The 17101-nt window shown below is 42.6% G+C and overlaps 1 protein-coding gene across 1 annotated transcript in view; it reads right to left on the reverse strand.

The window, feature by feature from the left end:
- Positions 1-6550, reverse strand: part of LOC145343023 (uncharacterized) — an 83832-nt gene extending 77282 nt beyond the window's left edge. Inside the window, exon 1 of the mRNA XM_080188763.1 lies at positions 6159-6550. Coding sequence (XP_080044889.1) covers positions 6159-6197 — 39 coding nt within the window. The 5' untranslated portion in view covers positions 6198-6550. The remainder of the gene's footprint in view (positions 1-6158) is intronic.
- Positions 6551-17101: the final 10551 nt, after the last annotated feature.

Here is a 17101-nt window from a genome sequence, read left to right on the forward strand (position 1 = left end):
CAATTCACATCTCTTTAACCTGTGCTTAACCCTCTTTCCACTGGCATTGTCCGCAGCTGTAAAGACTTGATTAGCTGTTAAGACTCACATTCCAACCATTATCTTGTAACTGAGTCTGTGTCTATATACACTTTGTGAACCCAATTCTCCAATCACCTAATGAAGAAGCAACACTCTGGAAGCTCATGCTACCAAATACCTGCTGGATTTTAACCTGGTGTTGTGAGACTTCTTACTGTGCCTAACCTAGTCCAACACCGGCATCTCCGCATCATGTTCACAATTGACAATATAAATGAGAATTAAATAAGTTGCAACTTCCACCAATTTCATGTTGGGTAAAAACGAAAGCTATGCTCCCACTAGCATCCTCAAGACACTGCTTAAAATTACATCAACATCCCTGCCCATGAGCTTGAGCTAAAGCTGCAGGTACAAAACCTTGCCAGCCTGATAACACCAAGTTGTCTTATTTTCCATGTCCATTTGTTCCATTTGCCAAATATTCCCTGCTGTAATTCACATCATCTTCATTTACTGTGCAGACCCAAGTGCTCTTAACACATACCATGCCCAACTTATTGCCACACGCTGTATTACAGGCTTCATCCCATCATTTTAATATTAGGAGGAAGTTCTGTAATGGATAATCTTTCCACCTCAAAGATAATCAAACAATATATAGAGTTTCCAGCTATCCCTACAACTCTATCACCAATCCTATTGGTCTAGAAACTTTGCCCTGCGCCAAACTATGAGAGTCATTGTACCCAGTGGAAAGTTTGATGATACTGACCATTACAAATTTCAATAACATTTATAAGTAAACAATTATCAAGCCAAACATTATTAATTCCTCGCTGAGATTCTGTTCCACTCTCTCCAAATTCCCGAGTTAGGTACTGTGCACAAAAGTTGGCCTCTGTGTTACCTGCAAAACTTCAGGACTGAAGATATTATAAGTGAATACCGCTTAAAGAAGAAGAAATAAGGATGGTTATCACAGGAGGCATGGTGAAAGAATGAAAAAGACGTATACAAGACACAAGGTACGTGTGGACAGCAAAATGGAGATAACCCCCTCGCTCTCATCTCTTGGAAATGCTGGCAGATATATCCAACATTGGCAGCATGTACTACCACAGGAAATAACAGGAGCTGTAGTTAATGTCTAAATTTGTTAAATTTCACATTAAGGTTAAAGAGCTGCAAATTGCCTATGACAAAGATTAAGCGCTGTTTCTCAAGAATATTTTGTACTTTATTGGAACAGAGAAAATACATCAATGACAGAGAGGTCAGAGTGGAACCTACACTGAAATAGCAAACAACTGGGAGCTAGCTCAGTTGAATCTGCAGATAGAACCAGCTCTTTCTAGAATATTTGCATGAATTTAATTAAATGAAACTCAGGTCCCATTAATGTTCCTAATTTAGTATGAATGCTTTAGTACGATCTCTTATGATGCATACATGGCTTACATTTTTACCAGAAATTCAAAGTTTCAATGCTTGAGACCCTAACAGCTGGAGGCACGGTAACACAGTGGTTAGTACTGCTGCTTCACAGCTCCAGGGACCTGGGTTTGATTCCCAGATTGGGTCATTGTGCAAACTCCACACAGACATTCTTCTGATGTCTGTGTGGGTTTCCTCCGGGTGCTCTGGTTTCCTTTCACAGTCCAAAGATGGGCAGGTTAGGCTGATTGGCCATGCTAAAATTTGCCCCTTAAGAGTTGTGAGATGTGTAGGTTAGACTGATTAGTGGGTAAATATGTAGGGATATGGGGATAGTGCTTGGGTGGGATTGTGGTTGGTGCAAAGTCAATGGGCCAAATGGCCTCCTTCTGCACTGTAGGGTTTCTATGATTTCTAATTAGTCAAATAAAAGACAATAGAGATGGCAGGTATGGTATTGTGTTGCAGGTGGCAGCTTGTGGACACCACAGTTACCTGTACCAACTACATCTGCCTTAGGTATCTGCAATTCAAGAACTTTGACTCAGAGTTGATGAGTTGAAGTCCAAGCAGACAGAAAAGGAAAAAAAGTTACCTGGTCACTTTTCCACCCAAGATACATGCACACAGCCGAACTTACAAATTAGTCGCAGGAGTAGGCCACTTGGCTCTTCAAACTTGCTCTGCCATTCAATAAGCTTATGGCTTATCTGATTGTAACCAGAATCCCACATTCTTGCCTAACCCTGATAACCTTATATCTGCCTTGTTAATCAACAATCAATCTAGCTCTGCCTTAAAATATCTAAGATTCTGCTTCCACTACTTTTCAGAAAGAGAGTTCAAGAGACTCAATGACCCTGAGAAACAATTTCTCCTCATCTGCCTTAAATGAGGAACCCCTTACTTTCAAAGTGATCCACAAGAAAAAAATAGCCTCTCTGTATCCACCCTATCAATATCCCTCAGGATCTTAAAAGATTTCAATCAAGTCGACTTCTACTCTTCTAAACTCCAGTGAATATAAGCCAACTTTTCCTCATAAGACAATTTGCCCATTCTAAGTGCTGTGACCATGGACTATTGGGTGATACAATGACACCAGATGGTATGGTGGCACAATGATTAGCACTGCTGCTTCACAATGCCAGGGACCCGGGTTTGATCCCAGTCTGGGTCACTGTTTGTATGGAACCTGCATGTTCGCCCCGTGTCTGCATGGGTTTCCTCCTGATGCTCCCTTTCCCTCCCACAGTCTGAAAGACATGCTGGTTAGGTAAATTGACCATGCTAAATTCTCCCTCAGTATATCCGAACAGGCGCCAGAGTGTGGCAAAGAGGGAATTTTCATAGTAACTTCACTGCAGTGTTGATGAGAGTTTACTTTTGACACTAATAAATAAACTTAAACAAAAATGAAACCTTCTCTGTACTGCCTCAAACCCTGTTACATCTTTCCTTTATTAAGGCCAATACTGCATATAGTACTCCAGATGTGCTCTCACCACTGTCCTGTACAGCAGATGTGGAGATGCTGGCATTGGACTGGGGCAAACACAGTAAGAAGTCTCATTGATAGGAGAGGGGATTAAGGGTTATGGGGAGAGGGCGGGAAAGTGGAACTGAGCAGCGACAGATCAGCCATGATCTTATTGAATGGCGGGGCAGGCTCGAAGGGCTGGATGGCCTACTCCTGCTCCTATTTCTTATGTTCTTATGTTCTAAGTCTCACAATACCAGATTAAAAGTCCAACAGGTTTATTTGGTAGCAAAATCCACTAGCTTTCGGAATGTTGCCCCTTCATCAGGTAAGTGGGAGTTCTGTTTGTAAACAGGGAGTACAAAGACACAAACTTAAATTTAAAGTAAATTTAAATAAAGTAATGGTTGGAATGCGAATCTTTATAGATAATCAAGTCTTAAAAAGGTACAGACAATGTGAGTGGAGACAGCGTTAAGCACAGGTTAAAGAGATGCGTATTGTCTCCAGACAGGATAGTTAATGAGATTTTGCAAGTCCAGGCAAGTCATGGGGGTTACAGGTAATGTGACATGAACCCAAGATCCCGGCTGAGGCCATTCTCACGTGTGCGGAACTTGGATATCAATCTCTGCTCAGTGACCTTGTGTTGTCGTGTGCTGTGAAGGCCGCCTTGGAGAATGCTTACCCGAAGATCAGAGGCCGAATGCCCGGACCGCTGAAGTGTTCCCCAACAGGAAGAGAACATTATTACCTGATGACTGTCGAGCGGTGTTCATTCATCCATTGTCGTAGCGTCTGCATGATTTCCCCAACGTACCATGCCTTGGAACATCCCTTCCTGCAGTAGATCAGGTAGACAACATTGGCCGAGTAGCAAGAATACGTACCGTGTACCTGGTGGACGGTGTTCTCACGTGAGATGATGGCATCCATGTCAACGATCCAACACGTCTTGCAGAGGTTGCTGTGGCAGTGTTTGTGGTGTCGTGGTCACTGTTCTCCTGAAGCATGGACAGTTTGCCTCAGACAATGGTCTGTTTGAGGTTGTGCAGTTGTTTGAAGACAAGAAGTGGGGGTGTGGGGATGGCCTCGGCGAGACGTTCGTCTTCATCAACGATATGTTGAAGGCTCCGAAGAAGATGTCATAGCTTCTCCACTCCGGGGAAGTACTGGACGACGAAGGGTACGCTGTCCTTGGGGCTGCTTTGTGACTATGGCTGATGAATCTGGTGTTGACGCATCCCCACCACCAGGCCCACATCTTCTTGCACAGCCATCCTCCTCCGCTTGTCTTTGTCACACCACCCATTCCTACTCTGGCCTCACCTCACACCCACCCCCAGTCAAACTTTGGACCTTTACTGAAATGGCTGTATGGCTCCCGCAGCACAGCTATCCTGATAGACACTGATGTGTGGCACTAGGAGGAAGGAGATCCCCGTTCTCTCCATCCTCAGGTGTTATACTGATCTGACTTAGTAATACAGGAGGTTCCATGGGTCCTATACTATCCATGAAGACCAGTTCAGCATGAAAATAGAAGACAGGAAACAACCTACCCCAGCAGAATGGTGTGGAACACATCAGGAGCAGTGCTATGGCAGAAAGGCTTTGTTGCACTCACCTCAAAGTCTCTTATGAACTGAAGAATGTCCAGTACATGCCACTCTTTAGCAATTGGGTTTTAAACTGGCATGCGATTGGAACACCTGACAGGATGCCAGCAGTCAGCTGTTTTAATGACTATTCATGAAATGCAAATTGCATTGATGCCACCAGCTAGTGGAAAGACAGACCTGCCATTAAAAGAATTGCAACATGATTTTATGCTGGCAGGTTTTCAATTTTTTGGCTCCCACTAGATTCTCCGCTCCCACCTGCCACCAAACCTGCCTTGGGTGGAATGGGAGAATTCCACCCCTGTTTTTCAACAGATATTAATCTGTCATGCACTTTCTTTTTAACTGATTTTAGATTTCCAACATGTACTTTTTTTTCATTTTGCAGATCTCCACACTCTGTCCAATTCTGCTGACATTCTGAGACATTCTGCAAATTTGTTGCACTTATTTTAATCTATTTCTTCTTCTTCAACATATTTTCTGCTTTCTTGTTTTTACAGGGATCTTTTTATACACGAGCTCGTAAAATGCTGGCTGGTTACAATTAATACCACAACCCCAGGTTAAAGTTCAACAGGTTTATTTGGTAGCACGAGCTTTTGGAGCACTACCCCTTCAAGGGACAGTGCTCCGCAAGCTCATGCTACCAAATAAACCTGTTGGACTTTAACCTGATGTTGTGAGACTTCTTACTGTGCCCACCCCAGTCCAACGCCAGCATCTACACACCAATTAATAGCAACTGATGGCCAACACCACCTTAAATCAGACTTAGTAAAGGTAAAGCAACATTTTCATTTTTGCTTAATTGTAACTTATTAAACAAAATGAGCTGCAATCAGTAGTGAGACACATGATGGAAAGACTCCATCATGTCCTGAAGCAGCGATAGGAACGTAGGAATTACAGGATGAAAACACTGGGTGAATATTCAACTAGTTCTCCAGCCACTATCCAGTGTGGATGTGGAGATGTTGGTGTTGGGCTGGGTGGGCACAGTAGGAAGTGACACCTGATGAAGGAGTAGCGCTCCAAAAACTCGTGATTCCAGATAAACCTGTTGGACTTCAACCTGGTGTTGTGAGACTTCTTACAATCCAGTGATACATTCATGATCAAACAAACCCACACTTAATAACAACAATTTCAGTCGTCAATATTTGGCTGAAAGTGGCAGAGGGAGAAAGGATGTATAATTTCTAAGGTTAGATTATTTGTAAACAGGCTACGCAAAGCAAACACTAACTACACTTCAGAAATACGTCGTTGGTTTTAAAGCACCGTAGGGGCGCCCTGAGGTGTTAAATGCACGATATAATACCAATTTTTCATTTTATTCTCATTAAAAATAAGATTGATTGCCAGGGTTGCAATCTGTAATGTTTCATTTCCTTCATCTGAAGGGGTTTGAAAAGGTGCAGATTAACAGACCCAGAGAAAGTTCCAGAAGCGATCGCTGACCCTCAGCTCTTCAACTTGGTTATTTTCGCGCCGCCGATCACTCAGACCGCCGCCCGGTGCGAAAACATCGACTCTCCTTCTCACGGCCTCCCCTCCACCCAGCTTCCCTCCCCCGGTAACCGGCACCGAGTTACCTTGGCTCCAGCCGCAGCGCCGCTGCCCCGCTCGGCCATGGGCCTGCTCCTCAGAGCCGCCGCTGTCACAACATCAACCGCCGCCTCACTACGGTAGCCCGCGAGGCTCACAGGCCGGCCGGCCAGATTCCCCTGCAATCTGCATCAAACATACATTAATAAATTGGTGCTTCTCCGCTCTCCCTGCTCACAGGCCAGTTATCATTGCGAATCTTATTCCCCTCTTGAAAAATGAAATGCCTGCGCATTAAGCCGTTGGATGTTCGTAAAATCCGAGTTGTTGACCAACGTTTAGGGGAGGAAAACCGTCACTGTTACATGATTTGACCTGTAGGTGACTCCAGTTCAACACTCAGGTGGTTGCCTCATAACTGATCTTTGAAATGGCCAAGCAACCCACTCAGTTGTAGCAAACTGCTGAAGAGGCCCAAACACGACTCATTGTGAAAATAAGGGAAACTTGGACAATAGGTCTGGGAGGGCATAGGGACAACACGTTTGTAAAAAGAGGGGAGTTCTGGCACAGTGGTTAGCATTGCTGCCTCACAGCGCCAGGAATCTGGGTTTGATTCCCAGTGTGGGTCACTGTACAAAGTCTGCACATTCTCCCTGTGTCTGCATGGATTTCCTCCGGTTTCCTCCCACAGTCCAAAGATGTGTGGGTTAGGTGGATTGGAAATATTAAATTGCTCCTTAGGGTCAAGGGGACTAGCTAGGCTAAATACATGGGGCTAGGTGGGATTGTGGTCAGTGCAGACACAATGGGCCAAATGGCCTCCTTCTGCCCTGTAAGACACTATCGTTAAGGGAGGGGGTTGTTTAGGGCAACCAAAACTTAGAATTTATCATGTTAATTTGCAATATTATAATTGCTCTGCTAACTGACTTGTAGTCCCACTTAAACCACCCAACTGCAACTCCCAAGTTCTGTCTCCCACAATAGCTATTAAGGGAAATGAGACAAAGTCAAAATAAAATGACACTCCTTTAAAACACAGGACAGTTGGTCACTCTACCACCATCTTCTTAGAGCATCTAAGAATGAAGAATATGCTGGCCTATCCCAAGAATGAATGATACCAAATATATTTCCATGTGTGTGGAAATCCAGAATGAATGGGCATAATCTTAAAGTTAGATAGGAAACACTTTTTCCCCCACACGAGAAGTTCTGGATAGCTGGAATTCTCTTCCCCCCAAAAGACTGTGCACCCTTGACCAGTTGAAATTTTCAAAGCTAAAATCATTTTTTATGGGTAAGGTTAACAAGGGATACGGATCAAAGGCAGGTAAATAGGGTTGAGGTATATTCACCCATAACTTAATTGAACAGCTGTTGGATCATGGTTGAATAGATCAGGAGCGTAGATCGGAAGCATGGAACTGAAGTGCAAACAAAACATCAAAACAAAATAAAGTTTTTTGAGGAACCAAAAAAGGGTGTGCAGCCTATGACACTCAATATAGATATGGCTCATGGACTCCACAAGGTTGCAAAAAGGGCAGGTTGCTTGGGAGTCCATTCACCAATTTAACCTTTTATTGTATGGGACTGCTGTATGCACCACCATCCAACCCAGGGACCTCCATCGCCAGACAGCTACAGGGCCCTCCAAGGTGTAGGTGGGCGGCAGGCGAAGAAGCGGAAGTGGAAGGTGTGCAGCAGCAGCCCGTATAGGAAACACCTCCATGCAGTAATAAAGAACATCGAGGGCATTTCCGTGAGGTGGCTCAAGCTGGGAGTACCTGAACCAGGAGGGGGGGTATCTAGGCTTGGGTTTAACTCTAGGATTCTGTGGAACTGGTGCCAAGCTCAAGTGGCCTTGATTATTCTGATTGCTAAATAATGTATTCAGTTTAAAGCAAAGTCCAGAATATATAGCAAAGTGGGAGGCAAGATACATCAATTTAGAGAGAAGCATGTGGCATTTTAACTTATTGAAGGGGGTGGGGAGAGGGAAGAGCAGGAAGGGTGGTCATGGGATTTAGCACAAATTCAGGATCTTGCGTTTTGGCAGTACTGGTAATTTGGCAAATCTGTAGTGTGGGTCTTTGAGCTTGACACCACATCCATGAGATCCTGAATTTGGCATCATTGTTTTTGGCATGCTGGGGACTGACAGCAGTGTTGAGAAAGTCTTGAGATTTTCAGCACTTAACAGATTGTCCTGGAATTGGATGCAGAGAGGGAAAGAAATGTTGCTTTTTATTGTAGGTAGCTAGTGAGTATTTTGCATTCATCTCTGAGGTAGGAAACTAGCTTTCTATTGTTTTACTAATTTTGTAACTTAAACCAGATAAACCAATAACATAAATAATCAATTCAATTTAAAAATAAACTAATCAAATAAATAAGGATTGATGAACATGATAAAGGGAGGTGATGTGGATGTTTGTGGAGAATATTGTGATCCTGGATGATCATATCTGTAGTAAGTGTCGGCAGCTTGAGGAAGCTTGGCTCAGAATTGTTGATCTGGAGTCCAGACTGCAGGCATTAAGGGATATCAGTAGCGTTACTCAAATACTTTGTTCAGCAGATCAAGTTAGAAGGACAAATCTGGGAAAAAGTGATAAGAAACACTGACACTCATTTCTTTCCCTGCATGCTGCATTTTCTGATGTCCCCACCAACTCAGGCCACCTTAGACTTCCTTCCCTGATGTCTCCCTTGGTGTATGATGAACCCAACCCTGGACTCAGGGCCTCTTCTGCTGCCATATCTGACATCTGAACAACCCCATCTGTCCTGTGTGTAGCGGCTAGCAGCCTGGACCTAGCCCATGAGCCCCACCACCTTCATCAAAAGAGAAGAAGAAGAGGCAGGAGTGGATCCAATAGATGTAGTTCATGTAGGAGCCAACAGCAAAGGCAGTACTAGGAATTGTGTTCTACAGAGAGAGTTGGGATCAGAATTAAAATGCAGTGAGCTAGATATGTTCTGTTTCATCAGCAGGACAGTCCCAGCTACACAGTAAGTGTTGCCCTGGGAATTCACAATATCGGATTCCACTGAGTCTCATGGCATCAAGTATTTTATGGGCAAGGAAATCACTTGATTACAATCCTCCCTTGGCCAACAAATCAGTACTCCTCCCATTAAACACCACTTGGAAGAAGCACTGAGTGTAACACTGTGATGTACTCTTGGTGGGGTACTTCAATATGCATTGTAACAAAGTAGAGGTTGATCTCCCCTGAGAAAATAACACCTAATCATTCAAAGAGGAATACCTCACCTCTGTTAGAAGTGTGATGGAATTGGTAATATCTGTGCTTCAGCAACTTTTAGTGGTTAAATCAAAATAACTCACCAACACACTAAAATCAACAAATAACAATTTATTTATGTAACAGTGCACAAGTTAACTAAACTATTACCAAAACAAATAAAACACAATTCTAATGGAATGCTGCTTAGATAAATATTATTCCCACTTACTAACAAAAAATAGAATTTTAGTCACTCCCTAAATTACAACCAGATTTGTCATCTTCCGAAATATTGTTTTCTTTGCTATTTAGATGAGGCTTTCGGCTAAAAGTTATGACCTGTGGTACAGGGCAGTTGCTGTCTCTGCTTTTGTCCCATTGCCTGTTCTTTTATACCTATGAATGACATATCCATATCCCCTGCAATATTAGTTCTCAGGTTACCAAAAAAAATCAATTTCAAACCTAATAGGTTGCTGGCATTCAAGTGCCTAATTTAAACTGATGGGCTAACTTCAAAACATCCAAATGCCTGAAACCTGTTACCAAGCCAATCCTACTGTTTGGCTTTTGATTCAATATTTCAGTCTCCGTGCTGCATATGCACCTGCCTTTTTTAAAAAAACTTTTTAAGTGCAAAAATCCCACCTTTTTTAAAAAAAGGGACCATGCAATACTTTCACCTCTTAGCACTGTAAAATTATAAAAAAAATTGTAAAAACATCAACTTCACGATACCTTCACCAAAAGTAGCTTGGTAGCACCACTACTGTCTGGGCTGGTGGGATCCTGAAGGACAAAGCTACCCGACTTGGCCTGAGGGAGCCAACATGGAGAAAACACCTACTTGACTTTGCCTTCACCAATCTACCTGCTGCAGACCATGACAGTATTGGTGGGAGTACACCATATAGTCCTTGTGGGAACAAAATCCAGTCTTCACACTGAGGATTCTTTCTAGCGTATTATGTGGCACTACCATGGTACTAAATAGGATAGATTCAAAATAGATCTAGCAGCTCAACATTTGGCATCCAGGAGGCTCTGAGGGCCATCAGCAGCAGAATTGCATTCAAACTGCAATCTCAAGACCTGGCATACTTATCATTCTACTGTTACAATCAAATCAGGCTCAATGAGTACAGGAGGATATGCCAACAGCAGTACCAAGCATACCTAACAATGAGGTGCCAACCTGGTAAAGGTCCAAAGGACTACACACATGCTAAAGATCAAAACATCATGTGACAGAATTAAGCAATGACACAACCAATAATCAGATCTAGCTCTGCTATCCAGCTGCATCCAGATATGAATTGTTTTGGGCAATGAAACAACTAACCAGAAAATAAGGCTCCATAAAATCTCCAAGCTCAACAATATAGGAGCCAGGATGATCAGTATAAACAATTTTCAACCACGTTTGGTCAAGGTGCTGCATGAATGATCCATTTTGGCCTCTTCCTGAGCTCACTACCATCTCAGATACCCATCTTCAGTCAATTCAATTCATTCCATGTGATTTCAAGATATTACTGAAGGCATTGGATATAACAAAGGCTATGGGCCCTAATAATATCCTGGCAATAGTACTGAAGATTTGTCGTCCTGAACTAGGCACATCCCTAGCCAACCTGTTCCATACAGCTACAACACTGGCACCCACTTGGCAATATGAAAAAATTGCTCAGCTCAAAAGACAGGACAAATACAATCCGCCAATTATTGTCCCATTGGGGACCTTATTGAAACATATAAGATGATTAGAGGTTTAGATAGGGTGGACAGTGATAGCCTTTTTCCTCGGATGGAGAAAGCTAGCATGAGGGGGCATAGCTTTAAATTAAGGGGTGGTAGTTATAGGACGGATGTCAGGGGTAGGTTCTTTACCCAGAGGGTGGTGAGGGATTGGAATGCCCTGCCTGCTGCAGTTGTAAATGCGCCTAGTTTGGGGGCATTTAAGAGATCCATGGATAGGTTTATGGATGGAAAGGGTTTGGTTTAGGTTAGAGGGTCATTGCTTATTAATCGGCGCAACATCGTGGGCCGAAGGGCCTATTTCCTGTGCTGTATTATTCTTTGTACCTGAGGAAGGATCAGGGCTCCTAAAGCTCATGATTCCAAATAAATTTGTTGGACTTTAACCTGGTGTTGTGAGACTTCTTGTTGTGTATAGAAGTCTAGTTTTTGGACAGCGAGATTTGTACTATAGTGGGGCAAGTGATCAAATGTTTTTTCAAGGACGTTTGTAAGGAGTGTCAGAAAGAGAGGTTGGAATGGGTGAGGGGGCAGAAAAATGAAGACGGCCAATGTCCTGTTGACAGTTCCCAATGAAAATATCGAGGGCATGTAATTGTCCCAGCATGGGTGTCCAATTGGAGGCATGTGAAAGCATCTGTGGAATGGGGACAGGACTCTTGCCCAAAGAAGTGGGCATGGAGTCAAAGGCAACAAAAGAGGAGTTCAACGGCATGTTGAGCCTGGAATTCATTGACGTGGGGATGTAAGGATACAAAGCTGAGTCCTTTGCTGAGAACAGCACACTCAGCTGAGAGGGGGTAAGGTCAGAGGGTATGGTGAAGACACAGCAAGGTTTGGGGCTAGAAGAGATGGAGTTCGAGGGATTGGGATTGTTGGAGGGCTGGGAGTTGATGAGTTGTTGAAGCTTGCATTCTTAAAATCTGCAAGAAAACAGGAAAGTTTTTTGTTAAGATGTCGAATGATGTGGAGGATGAAATGAAACTGGGGACAGGGACAACTTTGAGAGTAAGACAGTGTTGCTGGAGAGAGATAGAGTGTCTTCATGTGGTGGCGCAAGGAACTGAGCGTGGCTTTAAGGATGTGGTGTGAACAGCAGTTCAAAAAATGTTGTATATCTTGGAGGTACCTGTAACCCTGGAGGTTACATGTAGGGTGGAATTTGAATTGAAAATGACATGGGCAAGTCAGAGATGAAGACAGTCACTAAGGAAGGAGATTTAGTTGTGGAAGCGACTGAGAGAAATGGAAAGCAATGAATATGGATGGGGTGGGGGGGGTGGGGAGGGAAAGACATACAGAAATCTTGTTGGAGAGAAGTACTTCTTTAGGATCAGCATTCCTGGAAGAGGAGTGGCAGTGCATTAAACACTGGATAAAAGCAAACTACTGTGGATGCTGGTATCTGAAACCAAAAGAGAAAACGCTGGAAAATCTCAGCAGGTCTGGCAGCATCTGCAAGGAGAGAAGAGCTGATGTTGAATCCAGATGACCCTTTGTCAAAGTTAAAAGACAGGGTGAGAGAATGAGAGATGAGTCATAATCACAGAAATCAGAGCAAAAGGCTGCGAATGGCAGCACATAGAGAGAATAAAGGGTGTGAATAGTCAAACTGAAGCTGAAATCAGAGGGTAAGCTGTGACAAATGAAGATGTGGGGAGGGGAGGAAAATGGGAGAGAGGTAAAATTTTGAAAATCGGAGAAAGGACAAGCAAAGGGGCGAGAAAAGATATGGAAAGGGGGTGATAAAGTAGGGGGAAGTGAAGAAAAACAAGAAATAAGAAGGTAGAGAATAGTAAAGAATTAAATTAAATGAAAACAAAGAGGTTGGGGTGGGGTAGAGCTGATCATCTGAAGTTAAATTTGATGATGTCGAGATTGTAAGGCTGTTAAGTGCCTAACCAGAAGATGAGATGCCGTTCCCTCCGTTTGCTTTGAGCTTTAATGGAACATTGCAGCAGACCAAGGGCAGACATGTGGGCGTGGGAGCCAGATCATGTGTTAAAATGGCAAACAACTGGAAGGTCAGGGTCCTGATTGCGCACAGAATGAAGGTGCTCAGCAAAGCAATCACCCAGTCTACGCTTGGTCTCTTCAATATAGAGATCACATTGGGAGCAGTGAATGCAATGGATCAGATTGAAAGAGGTGGAAGAGGAATGAGTTTAGGTCTTGGATGGTAAGCGTGGAAGAAGGGGTAGGTGTTACATCTTCTGCGATTGCATGGGAAGTGCCATGAGTGGCGGGAGAGGTTTTGGGTATAATGGAGGAGTGGACTAGGTTATTCCAGAGGGAACGGTCTCTGTGGAATGCTGACAGGAAGGGAAGATGTGTTTAGTGGTAATATCACACTGGAGTTGGCGAAAATGGTGGAGGATTATGCTTTGCTTACAGGCTGGTGGGGTGAAACGTGAGAACAAGAGGGACTCTATCCTTGTTCTGGGAGGGAGGGGAGGGGAGGGGAAGGGGTGAGGGTTGTGATGCTGGAGATGGACCGCATGCTGTGGAGGGTCCTGTCGACAATTCTCGATGGGAATCCAAGATTGACAGAAAAGGGAGAACATATTAGAAACATCATTTTGCAAAGTGACATCATCGGAACAAATGCAATGGAGGCGTAGGAGCTGAGAGAAAGGGATGGAGTCCTTACAGGATGTGGAGTGCGAAGAGTCTTTTAACAGGATATGTGGAACATTCCTTGTTCCAGGCCTATCTAGGTCTCCTTCTACAACTCCTTTATTTTGGTGTCACTTCATGCACTCGACCAGATCTCGAAAAATTCATCAATTTTTGCTTCCACTTTCCACCCCTCCATCACCTTCACCTGGTCCATCACAGGCACTTCCCTTCCTTAACATTTCCGGCAATAGATTATCTACCAATATCCATTACAAGCCCACTGACTCCCACAGCTTACCCTACATCCTGTATCGACTCCGTTCCTTTCTCTCAGCTACTTCTCCTCTGTTCCGATGTCATTTTCCAAAGTGGTGTTTCTAATATGTGCTCCTTTTTCTCTCATCTATAGTTGTCTACAAGGCCCTCAACAGTGTGCGGTCCATCTTCCACAGCATGAGCCTCACCCCCTCCTCTCCCTCCAAGAACAAGGATAGAGTGCCCCCTGTTCACATTTCATCCATGAGCCTCTGCATGCAAAGCATAATCCTTGGCCATTTTAGCCAGCATTTAACTTGCACCTCTTTCAATTTGGTCTATTGCATTCACTGCTTCTAATGTGGTCTCCTCTTTGTCAGAGAGACCAAGTGTAGACTGGGTGATCACTTTGCTGAGCACTTTCACTCTGTGTGCAATCAGGACCTTGACCTTCCAGTTGTTTGCCATTTTAACACATGATCCTGCTCCCATGCTGTCCTTGGCCTTCTGCCAAGTGAAGCTCAGCGCAAACTAGAGGAACAGCATCTCATCTTCTGGCTAGGCACTTTACAGCCTTGCAGTCTCAACATCAAATTCAACAACTTCAGACGATCAGCTCTACCCCACCTCGACTCCTTTGCATTCATTTTAATTTTTTTTAACTGTTCTTTTATTTTTGTCTGTCTTTTTTCATTTTTCTTCCCCCCCCACTTTATCCCCTTTTCTTACTTCTGCTCCCTTTTCCAAAATTTTATCTCTCCCCCCTATTTCGCACCCTCCCCCATATCTTCATTTGTCACAGCTTACCCTCTGATTTCAGCTTTTCTGCCGTTTAGTCAATCATACGCTTTATTCTCACTATGAGCTGCCATTGCAGCCTTTTCCCTTGGTTTCTGTGACTACGACTCATCTTTCATTCCCTCACCCTGCAGTATAAATATCTCCCACTTTATATGCCTTTTAGCTTTGACAAATGGTCATCCGGACTCAAAAACATCAGCTCTTTTCTCTCATAACTGGTTTTAATATCTGCACCTTATGAATGACATAACCTTAATCAATAACTCAGTGGGTAGAGATAACTCCTATATCTTGATTACATACACTAATTATTAATCACATTTGAAACCATAACTATTTGTTATTTCTGAATTCTGGACTCTTGTTAGTTACCTGCTCTGACTTGTGATGTTCCAGATTTCTTGCTGTATACAGCTGTTTAAGTGAACTCCATGAGTTGCTGTGGTTACTTGAAGGGTAAAGTAGTGATCAATTAAAAGGCTGAAGATCATTACCTCTCTGACAGGTGAAATGATAAGGGGGAAGAACGAAATGGTAGGAACATTAAATACATATATTGTATAGGTTTTCACAGTAAAAAGCACAAAACCTTTCTGGAAATAATGGGCAACCAATTAGCAAGAATGAGGAATGTAAAAGGAATAATACAAGAGAATTAAGACTAATTGATGACAAATTCCATGCATATGGCAACTCACTTCTTAGATTTCTAAGAGGTAGCTGCATAAATAATAGGTACATGGTTTCGATCTTCCAGAATTCCTTAGATTCAAGTGCAATTTCCAAGGATTGGAAAGCACAAAACAACCTCTGTATCTTTTAAAAAGGAAGAAAATGAGACTATAAGCCAGTTAGCCTTATATAAATCATTGGCAAAATACTATATTAGTGATGGGTTATGCAGAAATCATGATCATGCAAAGTCAACATAGATTTATGAAAAGGAAGCGATGTTCAACAAATCATTGAGCATTTGAGATAAAGCAAGTACAGTGGATAAGAAGGAACCAGTAAATATGGTGCATTTGGATTTTTGTTGCCACAAAATTAAAGCCTAATGGGGTAGAGTTAATATGAGCATGGATTTGGGATTGGTTAATGGACAGAATCAGTAGGAATAAATGGGACAAATATATTGTCAAACCGTAACTCGTGGGATACAGAAGGATCAGTGTTTAGGACTCAGATATTTATAATTTGCATTAATGGCTTAGACCGAGTGTAACGTATCCAAGTTTGCTGGCAATAGAAATTCAGATGGAAAAATAAGGTGAGGAGAACGTAAATAGGTTGAAGGGGGATATCTCCAGGTTGGGCAAGAAAATGGCAGATCTATGTGGTGAAGTGTGACTTGTACAATTACATGTAATCTAATTTAACCATTTTAATATTTTAAAAAGGGACTTTACAAGGTACAATCTGAGAAACTGTTTCCTCTGGCTGAAGGAATCAACAGCACAGGGTCATATTCTCAAAATAAGGGGGTTAGGCATTTAGGACTGAGATGAGAAATTTCTTTACTTGAAGATATGTGAAGCTTTGGGATTCTCTACCCCAGGATGGATCCTCACATCAGGTCAAAAGAATCTTGGGTGCGAAGGAAATTAAAGAATGCATGGAGAATGTGAAGTTGAGGTGGAGTAGCCATGGCCTTGTTTAGTGCTGGAACAGGCTCAAATGGCAATAACCTACCCCAACTCCTCCTACTTATGCAATTCAAAAACAATTATTCATAGAAAAATAGAATTTTCAAACAATTCATGTTACTTCATTCAGGTGCAACAAACTCAAGACTTCTTAAAAAAAATTAAATGTTTTCCCAAACATCAAAACAAGTATTTGCATTACTTGGAACAAACAAATTGCATTTATAATCACCTCTTGCACCTTACCTGCACCAAAAGAGCAAATGATTTATATTTGAACTGCAATGTTTATTCATTTATTCATTTCACAGTAAATATGGCATCTATTTGCACACAAAATATATTCTGAAGATAAATAATATGTTAATTGGTTTTTAAATTGTATTGTTTGAACAATTAATACTTGGCTACGATGCCAAAACTTCATGCTGGTTCTCAAAGTACCTTATGAACTTTTACTTCAATCTGAAAGAGAATTCGAAAATAATCAGTATTCGTTGAAACCTTTAATTTCACGCGTGTTTTATTTCTAGGTACAATAGATATACCAGCACAAATCTCCAGTGAAAAAGTTTTGAAAATACTTCCAAACTATCCCTAATTTCCATTGGACTGTAGCCATACTCCCTCCCATTTGCCACTCGGGTCTCC

This window comes from Carcharhinus amblyrhynchos, chromosome 5 (assembly GCF_965287045.1).
Source record: "Carcharhinus amblyrhynchos chromosome 5, sCarAmb.v2.hapA, whole genome shotgun sequence".
Lineage (NCBI taxonomy): Eukaryota > Metazoa > Chordata > Chondrichthyes > Carcharhiniformes > Carcharhinidae > Carcharhinus > Carcharhinus amblyrhynchos.